At 40.8% G+C, this 12,500-nt stretch overlaps 1 protein-coding gene across 1 annotated transcript in view; it reads left to right on the top strand.

Moving 5' to 3' along the window:
* LOC138030896 (dedicator of cytokinesis protein 9-like) overlaps nt 1-12,500 on the top strand; it is a 658,601-nt gene that overhangs the window by 24,405 nt on the left and 621,696 nt on the right. The window contains exons 21-27 of the mRNA XM_068878754.1: nt 1-50; nt 770-823; nt 2,303-2,350; nt 3,195-3,295; nt 3,958-4,031; nt 5,573-5,617; nt 6,175-6,267. The exon at nt 1-50 is cut by the window's left edge and continues 92 nt beyond it. Of these exons, the coding sequence (XP_068734855.1) occupies nt 1-50; nt 770-823; nt 2,303-2,350; nt 3,195-3,295; nt 3,958-4,031; nt 5,573-5,617; nt 6,175-6,267 (465 nt within the window). The remainder of the gene's footprint in view (nt 51-769; nt 824-2,302; nt 2,351-3,194; nt 3,296-3,957; nt 4,032-5,572; nt 5,618-6,174; nt 6,268-12,500) is intronic.

Consider the following 12,500-nt stretch of genomic DNA (forward strand, 5'->3'; position numbering starts at 1 on the left):
AAGAATTACGCCAAGTTTGCTGCCATAATTGATGTTTTTGATTTGTTAGAGTAAGTCACACATTTTGATTGCTTATAATTATCGTTTGCTTAAGTGCGTACAGATGTGTATTTTTATGAAAGAAAGAATAGAAGGAGATTTTGGGATTTCAGGAATTTAAACTCGCATTTTGCATATATAATAAGTTGCATTCACTCGCTGAAATTTTAAGCTAGTGAGCCTTTGACGTCACTTTTCCCTGGATCCAACCCTCTGAGGCCCAATCGGTCAGTTTTGAACGTGAGTAATGGTGGACCGTGAAATCCAGAACTTACACTCAAAGCAAACGGCCTTTGGATAAAAATCAAAGCTCGAAATTTTGCCAATCAGACGTTAAGCAAACACCTTTTCAAAATCTGAAGAAAAACAGGAAGTGATGTTTTAATTACAGGGGCACTTTAAACCATCAGAGATTTTTGTGTGCACGGTGAGATGTGCTGTTGGGTTCTTGAACTACAGTCTTGGACAAAACTCATCGGGAAAATGTGACACGGCACTATAAAATGCTTATTCCACAGTTTGTGTGATAAAAGATTAGAATCTCCGTACAATGCCCCTCCTTTCAATTCAATAGATATTGTTTGGGAGCGAATGTCAAATGATGTTGAAGCCGGAATTTGTCCCGAGAGCTTTGTCCAAAATTGTTGATGCGACTGGCTCACTGCACTTTTACCAAGACGGCGTGAGCTACAGTTTCATACTGATGGTGGTTGTCGTTTGTTTGCTTTAGACTAGCTTTGAAGCACTTCAGATATCAAGGCAAAGAGAAAATCACTGCTCAGAGGTGAGATAACAGAAGATGTTAAACACCCACCCTCCATCGAGGCCTTCTGGCCGTTTCTTTCTTTTTCTAAAAGCGCGAAGTCGTAGTAGCGTATTTTCCAACCGTTGCGAAGCACTAGTGTGTCAGACTTCTGGGATTGCTTAGAAGAGCTGGAAATCCGAAATTCACAGACCTTCTGCTCCGAAACCAGTCAAAGGTTTTTAATGTGGGTACGAAAGAGTAGCTGTATCCGGAGAAATGATTGCATTAACCTATTGTGCTCCGAACTGCACCAGGCCACTTTTACATCATTATTTTCACGGGTCTATTTTATTTTTTAAAGCTCATAATTATAAGGCGTTCTTTAGAAAAACAATAAAGTAAATCATAAAAAAAGGTATACCATAGTGAAACATGACAAAAAATTGCGTTGAAACTAAAATTTCTTGTATTCGTGAACTGACTTCTCAAAACCTATTGCAGCAAATGACATCAAGTAACTTCTTCACGCTTAATCGCACACTGTCCATCTTGCTTTACCTTTCCATGACTGAAACGGTGAACTCGATCGCTTCTGGCTTATCACTCCATTGTCAGAAGACCTTCCCAAGACATAAACAGAAACACCTTTTCCAACGATTTACACTTTACAGACTTAAAGACTGATCCCATTGCCTAATTTCAGCTAACCATAGATCCATATCCCTTGAGTCAATTTACCCTTGATTATCCTTTGTGGCGAGTTAACTTCAGCAGCTAGTTCACTTTGTCCTTACCTTAGTGACCAAGTTGAGCCAAAGTGTTCAAATGGCGAGAACAGAAAAAAAAAAATGAATCGAGCTGAGTTTTTGTTTGTCATATATAGTTCGCCATGTTGCAAGCAATAAAAAATAAAGTGGCTCACCAAGGGTAGCTCCGGTGGGCGATTGATCCACATTGTTCCCTATAAAACGGGGCCTATACACCTTTTTCCAAAATGGGCGTCTTTTAGATATTCTTTAGTTTTATTCAAATTAGACCTTGATGCCTTGTTCAAGGCAAAATATTCTTTTGAATTTTAAGCTTAAGAACGAGGCATTATGGGCTAGTTTGAATAAAAACAAAAAATTTATATGACGGCCATTTTGGAAAAAGGTGTATGTGATGCAGTTTATTCGCTTCAGTAAATGACCCAGATTGAACAATCCTCAATTAATTAATTAATTAATTAATTAAAGGTCGCCGAAACCACACAGTCCTTAGGCCTGTTTTAAACGTCGCATTTCACATGTGCCGAATCTAATGCAAATGAGCGAAAACAATAGATTTTTCTCATTTGCATTAGACTCGGCACATGTGAAATGCGACGTTTAAAACGGGCCTTAGTCTGTGCTAAATGTTCAGAAACGCAATGCTACGTTAATCTAAACACGTCTAATGAACTTCAAACGTCTAATACCTTTGCGTACATCCACTTTGTGGTAATCTCCTATTAACCTCATGCATTTTGTGCTTTAACAGGGAATTTGATTTCCTCAAAGCGTTATGGCGTCCATTGCACAATGCAAAGTATGAATACGGGTCGTACTCTTTTCTCATTAATTTGCAAGTTGTGTTTCCTGGTGTAACTTTATAAATGATAACGACCTTAATCTGTTGAAAGAGACCAGGTATTTGAAGGTAAAATTTCATTGACCTTACAATCTTTAAAGTTTAACAAGTAAAATACTCGCCGTATTTTGCCTCTTCTAAGATTGGACTTCTTAAATATGTGGCAACTAATTTTCGAGAACGCCCAAGTTAAAACAACGTGTTAATTCCATTACATCAGTGTAATTATATATTCTGACAGTTTAAACGTTTGTTAAATCTCTGATACATTGTGATTCAGTCATAACACTAAATGCAAACGTCTTGCGTAAATGTCTTTACACCGTTGCCTTGGTTCATCAGTTTGCCTTTTTGCATCAACCTGATAACCCGCTTATGTCCAGCAATACACCTAATTGGATGCACGCCCAATTTTGGCATCCAATACGAAGTGTCCATTTGAGTCTAAGCCTTTGCTACCTATTTCCAACAATAATTAAGGGAATGGTAAAGGTTATCGATATTTTTAGCTTATGGTAAATGCAGCTGTTTATCTTTACTTGACAAGGAGCATTTGGGGGACACTTTGAGTGACGTTAATTTTCTGTATTGCGAGACATAAGTGATGTTGAAGTTGGGGAGAAGAGCTATGTGACGCTTAGTGAAATACGTTTGCGTCCAAGTTGGTGCATTTCTGGACATATCTGATAACCTGACACTAAAATCCAATCATCATCACTGAATCATATACCTGTCATTTTTTGTTTTATTTTCATGGTGACTTCCTTTCTGATTCTTTTTCCACTTACACACTGTGTTGCAGCACAACCAGCGAAACAACCAAACAGTTCCTTGAACAGAAATACCAAGGGGGTGTGTCCAACCACGGAAAGACCCGTCACTCGAGAGCGGCAAGCAGTGGAGGTAAAAATTAGCTGCTATGGGGTATTTTATATCACGGGCCACTTCATAGGTGATCCTCAAACGTCAGGTTTGAATGCCACCGTATTTTCTCGGTTTCTCATGATCTCTAGGCAATCTTTTGTTTGTTTGGTTTCTGTTTTTTTTTTATTGAGAACTGGGTAGCCTAGTTTACAGAATAATTTGGGCTCGTTTGAATTTCTCTTAAGAACGGGAAGCCAGTTCACAACAAGAAAAATCCAAGGGTAATCCAGGTGACCACCGCTAGGCACAAACGCTTGAAAACTTCGTTTGGAAGTGAATTACTACTGGTGGTTGGCAACCGTTGGGTTTCTTTCTTTATATCGGTCTTTTTCATAACGTTTGTAGCCATCAGGCCAGGGTTGCTGGAAGCATGTTAGCGCTAATCAGCGTTAAATCCCATGGAAACCTATAGGTTTTGATACCTCTTAAGTAACGGTTAGCGCTAATCAGGCTTCGAGCAGCGGGCACCAGGGCCCGATTGTTCGAAAGCGGGTTAAATTGCCTTAACCGGAGGTTAAATTTTAATCGCAGGTTAGTTGCGTTGTTCAACGGAAGGTTAACATTAACCTCGGGCTAAACGATGGGTTAAATCTAACCCACCGAGCGAGCAGGGTTAAATTGTTAAACTCCGGTTAAATCAGGAATAAAGATGGCGGACTTGTTGTTTTGTGATTTAGGAGATTGTGATTTAGGAGATTTAGAGCCGGAACTCAGTGTGAAATCGACGATTTCACAGATGAAGAGCTGCGTGCTCGTTACCGCTTTCGACGAGAGTCTATTTTATTTATTACCAATCTTGTTGTTTTCGTGCTTTGCGTGAGATAGCTGAGGAAGCCATTTTGCAGAGCTCGCAGCTTGCTCACCATGGCAACATTGTACGAATAGTTTATTATGGGATGCTAACCGCGGGTTAAACGCGCTTAACCCGAGGTTTTGATTGATTTGTTTGTTTGTTTATTAATCACTTTCGCAGCCACTGGCTGAATTACAGTGAAGGTCAACAATAAATTTATACACAAGAAACAGTTCCATAATAAATTACTAAATCATAAATAATACTAATAGGTATATATATATATCTCAATGTTATAAGGATATAACCAAGGACGAAGACTAGTTAATGAGCGCAGGCGCATATTTCACGCTGACAATACCGCCAAAGCTGTCGGTTTTTGTCGCCATAGTTGTATGTGCTTTTGGTCTCAAATTATAGCGAGAGGACGGTCCGATGATCCGTGAATGTATAAGAGGGTGCAGGGGGTTCCCAGGAGTGATTTTGCTTACAAACTTGGCACATGCCACATCCCTGCGCTCCTCTAGGGTGGGAATCCCAGCCTTAGCCAACGCGCTTGCATATGGTAGGAAAGGAAATATGAACCTGTTCTCTAACCGCGCTTCGAACAACGCAATTTTAACAACGAGTTAACAAACTCACGGTTAGGAAATTTAACCTCCAGTTAGGCCTAACCAAAGGTTAGTTTAACCTGTCTTTTGAACAACTGGGCCCAGAAGTGTAACTCACAAAACTGTTGGTGAGAAAGGGAATCACGAGGAACGGGGACACAGGTACCATCTTGTATCGGATTCTGGATCTGGATCGTTTTATTATTGTAGAATGAGTTATGTAACCAATCAAATTAAACGTGACGAGTGCAACTCGCCACAGTTGCGCAAAACGTTGTCCTCTCCAACAAGGGTTTAGAGTCCACCTAATATAAAAAGATTATAACGCAACATTATATAACATGTGAATGGGGAACTGGATCCGCAAGATTCAAACACCTTGGAAGATTTTTAGGCTCTGACGATTTCCTGATGAATAAAGTTTGTAGCTATGCTGAATCGATTTGTTTCAAATCATAGCATTCTTTCTCTAAGACGTAGCGATGGGTAACACACTTTGTTTTCTTTGTCTTCTATTTATTAAGCTATCCACTGGGATGTCGCTTCGCTCGCCAAAAAAAAACCTTGGGTGAGACCCTTATGGGAACCTTGCTGCATAAATAGGTTATAGAGTGGAAGTTGCTATGGAAAAAAAGCGATGGAGTGGTTTTGTTGAGTATAATTATAATAAATAAAACATCGCATGAACTTTTTCATGCATTTTGTAACTTATGGCCATGTTGGTGTACTGAACATTAGTATTATGCAAAACGCGAGCGACATTTTGCATTTGTTTTGTACACCACATGGCCTGCTAATCACCTGAGTGCAAGCCAAGAATACATAAATTCACGGCCTTGCTGTCTGCTTTAGTTCCAGCTGGAGCAAGATGAGGGTGACAATATTTTGATGAAGAAGGTATGTTTAGTTACTTACTCGTTCCCCTGAATCGTCACCTGAAATCTTTCATAAAATCATGTGAAGCCCATAGTCGTGGGTTGTTTGTGATTATGGGAAACCTGGAAAGTTGTGGAAACTTGACAATATCATTCTGGAATATCTTTCAAATTTGAGTGTGGTTACGTTGGAAATTCGGGTGCCTTGTGTTTTGGTTGGTTTAAAGATCCCGGAATGAATTGCTTCTTAAAAATTCCCTTTAGCAAATGGAGCTTTTTTTTAAATAACGAGTTTGGAAAGGGAAAAATAGTATTGGTAAATTCAAGGTCCTGTTAAGTAACGGTCGATCATGCAATTTTACTATAACCCTAAAAGCACATTGAGCGACCCTTTCCAAGGAAATTGGCTTGAATTGGCGCCTCCAGTAATGAATTTCAGTAGCTGGGCCAGTAAGAACGCAACGTAAAAAAATATGTTTTTGGTTGTGTGTTGTGGCTTTTTTACTTGTTGTTTATTATTGTCATCATCATCATCATCATCATCATCGGCGTTATTATATTATTATTATTCCTTATCAGGTGTTCAGTGTACTGTTGAGCTTCCTTCAGATTCCCCAATCAGAATTCATGATGAGACATGTATTTGCAAGCTTGAGATCTTACATCAACAAGGTCAGTATACACTGTTATAAGTAGCGTGGCCAAGTGCCGATCAACGGTGCCTGGTAGTTTCAGTCCTGTCTAGTTTCATTTCTCTCTGTACATAACCGTTTGTTGAAATCGTGGCTCATTTAAGCCTTATGTGATGGTTATAGAACTCCAACTTGATCACTTGTATTTCCATTAGAACGATATGAACCCAGTGTTAGTTGCTACGGTATCCTTGAAAAAATATCCTCTCTCAGTTGCATAATAAGCGGCTGGAAAACAAAAGAACGGCCACACTTTCAATGATCACATTCATTGGTTGAAGATCAAATCTTTCATTATTTTCCAGGTGTGATTAATATTACATGGAACCAGTCAAAAAGTGTCTTCAAACCACTTTAAATAATGTTTACAATCAAATTTATTTACACTTATTTTTTTCCAAGAATGCATTTGTAACCAAAGTAAATAAATATCATAATCGCTTACCGTATTTCTGTTTTCAAAATTTCGCGGAGACGCCATCTTTAATAATTGTGACGATTTCTCGTTAGTTCGGTTTGTTACAGCGCAGTACGTGTGATTTCAGTCTTCTCGAATTAGCTTGCCAATTTGCGGGCAATTTGGTGCAATCTTAACAGGAAGCCGTGGGGTGGAACGTTGCCATTGAATCACTTTCAAGTCACTTTCACCCATGTATTCATTTTAGCCGTAAAGGTTACCTTTAAAGCTGCACTCAAATTTCTTCCGACCAAAGTACCGTCAAACTATGTCTGATCGTCAAGGTGGTTGCAATGTGTTAGCATCAGCATTGTGGGAGGGGGAAAAACACGATTATTGTGTCTGCATTTCTGTTATTTTCTTTTACTCGTTCTGGGTGTGTAACAAATAGGTCTGTCAAGAAGATATACTTAAGGTGAAGTAACGGAGAGGACAAAAGACCCACTGCAATTTTCATAATTCTGCGGAATGGCACGGCACGGCCAAACTTCCGACGCCAAGCCGAGAGTTGACGCCGAAATCAATTGATGCGTGATATAACCTACCAATCAGCATCTTTCCCACGGTTCATTTATACATTCGAACTCGACGCTGATGAAAAGAATGCATTTCTGTTTTCAAAATTTCACGGAGACGCCATCTTGAATAATTGTGACGATTTCTCGTTAGGTCGGTTTGTCGCAGCGCAGTACGTGTGATTTTCAGTCTTCTCGAATTAACTGACGAAAGTGTAGGGTAACGTGAAGTGCTAGGTTTCTATCCTATATGAACCATGTGAGCGTTAGATGGAACTGGGCCCACACAAGGACAGAGAAAAAACTCTGACCAGGGTGGGAATTGAACCCGCGACCTTCGGGCCAGATCTCCGCCACTCTACCGACTGAGCCACAAGGCCAGACGGGAGCAGGCTGCGGGAACTGAAGATGCTAAAGTCACGGCAATTAACATGTACAAGTACAAGGAAAGGTTACGTTTATACAAACGTTGGCCGTGTAGCACTTACATTTTAAACAGAATTAACTGACGAAAGTGTAGTGTCACGTGAAGTGCTAGGTTTCTATCCTATATGAACCATGTGAGCGTTAGCCCTACTGATGGACCTGGGCCCACACAAGGAGAGAGAAAAAACTCTGACCAGGGTGGGAATTGAACCCACGACCTTCGGGCCAGATCTCCGCCGCTCTACCGACTGAGCCACAAGGCCAGACGGGAGCAGGCCGTGGGAACTGAAGATGTCAAAGACACGGCAATTAACATGTACAAGTACAAGAAAGGTTACGTTTATACAAACGTTGGCCGTGTAGCACTTATATTTTAAACAGAATTAACTGACGAAAGTGTAGTGTAACGTGAAGTGCTAGATTTCTATCCTATATGAACCATGTGAGCATTAGCCCTACTGATGGAACTGGGCCCACACAAGGACAGAGAAAAACTCTGACTAGGGTGGGAATTGAACCCACGACCTTCGGGCCAGATCTCCGCCGCTCTACCGACTGAGCCACGAGGCCAGACGGGAGCAGGCTGCGGGAACTGAAGATGCTAAAGTCACGGCAATTAACAAGTACAAGTACAAGTAAAGGGTACGTGTGTACACACGTTGGCAGTGTCGCGCGTACATTTTTAACAGAATCGACTCTCGTCAGTGTTGTGTAACGTGAAGTGCTAGATTTCTATCCCATATGAACTATGTGATCGTTAGCCCTACTGATGGAACTGGGCCCACACAAGGAGAGAGAAAAAACTCTGACCAGGGTGGGAATTGAACCCACGCCCTTCGGGCCAGATCTCCGCCGCTCTACCGACTGAGCCACAAGGCCAGACGGGAGCAGGCTGCGAGAACTGAAGATGCTAAAGTCTCGAATTAGCTTGCCAATTTGCGGGCAATTTGGTGCAATCTTAACAGGAAGCCGTGGTGTGGAACGTTGCCATTGAATCACTTTTACCCATGTATTCATTTTAGCCGTAAAGGTTACCTTTAAAGCTACACTCAAATTTCTTCCAACCAAAGTAACGTCAAACTATGTCTGATCGTCAAGGTGGTTGCAATGTGTTAGCATCAGCATTGTGGGAGGGGAAAAACACGATTATTGTGTCTGCATTTCTGTTATTTTCTTTTACTCGTTCTGGGTGTGTAACAAAACAGGTCTGCCAAGAAAATATACTTAAGGAGAAGTAACGGAGAGGACAAAAGACCCACTGCAATTTTCATAATTCTGCGGAATGGCACGGCCAAACTTCGGTTTGGCTTCATAACTTCCGACGCCAAGCCGAGAGTTGACGCCGAAATCAATTGATGCGTGACGTAACCTACCAATCAGCATCTTTCCGACGGTTCATTCGTACATTCGAACTCGACGCCGATGAAAAGTGACGGAATCTGTACCAATCTTTTTACTGAAGAACCTCTAAAAAGATATCATAAAAATGGTATTGGAGCTGTGAACTAAACAAAAAGTCCAGTCCACTTTCCGGAGGCGGAGGCGATCTTCGAGGTTATGTTCGGAAATTTGATTGATGGAAGCTAAAATGCATTCACAGTTCGGCGCATAGTGCTTGAAGGTCAGATTCCTCGGAATTGTAAAAATCGCGGTAAAAGTTGCGGTTGCATGACTATTGACGGAAGGGAAATAAGCGGAGCCACTTGCTCGATAATGGGGATTTGCCCTCTCTTTGTGATATTTTAGTCTTTGACATTCTCCATCACTCTTTCATTACCTTACCCACAGTTTCCAGCCACATTATACAGGGGAAGTGCGAGTTACTGTGGGCATCTTTGTCGCGAGGTACGTAGAATTTTCCTTTATTTTGAAAAAAAAAGAAGACTATTCCCTGTTCAGGAAAGAACGGAATTTTGTCACTCTGGCGAGGAGCTTTCTCGATTTTCTTGCTTTGTAGCGCATCTTCCTGTAAACAGAAGTTAAGCGGGAAGTTTCTTTGACGATAAGCGATAAGCCCACTCCAAGCCGATGAACATGTATGGCTCAAATGCATGGTTTTTGCCGACTTGCACTTCCTCCCTTCGTCAGTTTGGGTTTTTTGTTTCGGTTATAACCCCCTTCCTCTCCCCCCCCCATCCCTTTCGCTCCCCTCCCTCCCTTCTCTGCCAAGCAAAAAACTTCTTGAACTTGAAGATGCCCACAACTTCATTTGTATTTTTATCTTTTTTTAGTATAAGAAGTTAATTGAAGCAGACTAGAGATAACACTCTTTTCAGAGTTTTGTTCGATAAACTCCTTGTTCCTTGTAAAGAAACCAGTCTTAACTCGTCAGAATTAGCTTTTTTCTGACACCAATTGGACTGGCTGAGATGTCCCGCCAGGGGAATGTCACATTTAAGTCATCTATGTCCAGAAATGCACCCAATTAGAGGCGCGACCAATTCTCATATAGTATCTAAGGTGTTATTTACATGAGACCGAACGAACTCAGACCGGTATGAGCTTGTACCGGTATGAAATTTTTGCAGCCGTTTACATGAAACCGGGACGAAATGCTTGGTGCCTGGTTTCGGGACAAAATGATATCTTTTGTCTAATAAATATATGGCGGACCCGAAAGCATACCTGGCTTGAAATTCCCCGACCCCGTCTGAGATTTGTTGTAATTTACATGAGAACGGTACGAACTCAGACTGCAACCGAGACGAGATCAGGTCGGTCTCATGTAAACGCATAAGAAGAAGTGTATGAAGGCCGATACGAATTCATGCCGGTCTCATGAATATATCCCCTAACTCGTCAAGTCCTGTTAACGTGAGTCCAAGCCATTTTGCTACTTGTTTCAAACGATGAGGGAAGTGTTTCGGTTAGCGTTACATTAAGGTTGGGTTAAATGCAGCTGTTTATCTCTCCTTCGTGAGCAGAGTATAGGGACACTATTTTATGTTAATTGTCTGTATTCGTAGACTTAGTTAGTTAGGCCTCTTCGTCCCCGGTGGGACATAAGGCCAGTATCAATCGCCTCCACTTTTGTCGGTTGTGTGCAAGGTGTTGCGCTTCGCCCCAGGTGATATCTAGTTGTTTAAGCTGAGAGATGATGTTTCTCCGCCAAGTGGTCATCGGTCTACCGGGTTTGCGCCTTCCAGGTGGTGTCCATAATCTTGGGCGCGAATAGATTGTCTATTGCACTTTTGACTTCTGCGTGAGGACTTTTATCAGAAGTGGTCATACTGCCAGGTGATTGGTTCGAATCCACAAACGGGCCAATAGTGTTTACGTTAATACTGGTTTCCGCCACAGGTAGTTTTTACAGGAGGGCTTGTTCGTAGACTTGAGTGATGTTAAGCCGGGGGACACTTCATGAAGCTTATTCTCTTATTAAATTTAGCGTGCATCTAATTTTTTGAAATATCTGATTAACGTTTTAGAAATAAGGATTTGCCGATGCTTTTAATCAAATGGACCACGAAGCGCTTCCTCTGTTGTCTGATGTCGAGCACGCGCTGGTGGAATAATTGTTAAATGTACTCTGCACAGTAATTCTATTTTTATGTATTGTATTTGAAATCTTTTACTGTGAGCACTGCCGGAGTTTTAGTTTTCCATTCCTTGTTCATTTTCTTCTTCTTTTTCAATGTAACACTCCTGAAAATTGGCACATTTCATTTGCTCCTGATATAAGCGACTTAAGGACTGAATGGCTTAAGTTCAGAAATGATCTTTAAAAGCGTATACTAATGGCATATTTCATGTAAACAGCGATACATTCGCTCTCGTTCTGGTTTGACATGGTCTAGACTTAATCGACCTCATATTTATTGTTTCTGTCTTTCTCTCTGTTTAATAGATCCTGAGTTGCTGCAACTCGAAATTGAAAAGTCTGCGGAACCAGGTGTGTTCAGATTTTAAGAGCTGTACACTTGTCACTTTCCATTACCTTTTTTTTTCTGTGAGCAACCAATGCAAGCCTTTCTAAGCAAGCTATAATTTCACAAATAATGCCCCTCAAAGGGTAGATGTCATTTAGGCAATAACATTGTAATACATTCGGTTCCTACACAACTGGTGCTTTAAGGGTTTAGCGACGTTTCATCGCTTTTTTTCTTTGATCTTTTCGGACAGTTGAAGTCGTACAACGTGGTTTAAGGCAACGAAACGTAATCTGACTATTATTTACGGATTTATTGTGTTTTTTTCTTTGGAATGTAAGTTTTTGTGATATTTTAGCAGTCATTGTAGATAAAACGCCTGAAATAATTAAGTGTTGTTAATTTTTGTAACTGTCATAAAGGTCATGAATGGCACAGCTAGGCGCAATCAAATATATTTCTTCAAAACACCTGCATTCCTTCAGAAATACTCACTACTGGGATCTTTGTTCGTCACAGGCCTGTTCGTGGATTAAATTCCAAGTTTTTGCCAGGCCGGGTCGGTCGAAGACGAACCGAAGCAGAGCATATACAGAGTAGTTCAGTATCGAGACGTTATCCCTTGCATTGCACCACTGTACTCATGTCATCATATTAAAAGAAAAAAATTAGAAATTAAAAAGACAATCTTGTTTTACAGGGAGAGAAGTGATCCGTCAACGAACTTCTTCACCTTTCATATGTTCCCATATGCAATTAGTATTTTTTGCTGGGAGTATGTTGAATGCAAAAGTAAATTGTAAGGCTTGTTTTGCTTTCAGATTACCAGGGTTGAAACGGCTGTATTATAGCCTTTCCTGTTTTTATCTCAAAGTCTTGATTTATGTAACTCTTGCAATGCGAAATTGCAAATAAACGCAAACACATATGTGAGTTGTTTATTTAC

The sequence above is a fragment of the Montipora capricornis genome, chromosome 13, assembly GCF_036669925.1.
Source record: "Montipora capricornis isolate CH-2021 chromosome 13, ASM3666992v2, whole genome shotgun sequence".
Lineage (NCBI taxonomy): Eukaryota > Metazoa > Cnidaria > Anthozoa > Scleractinia > Acroporidae > Montipora > Montipora capricornis.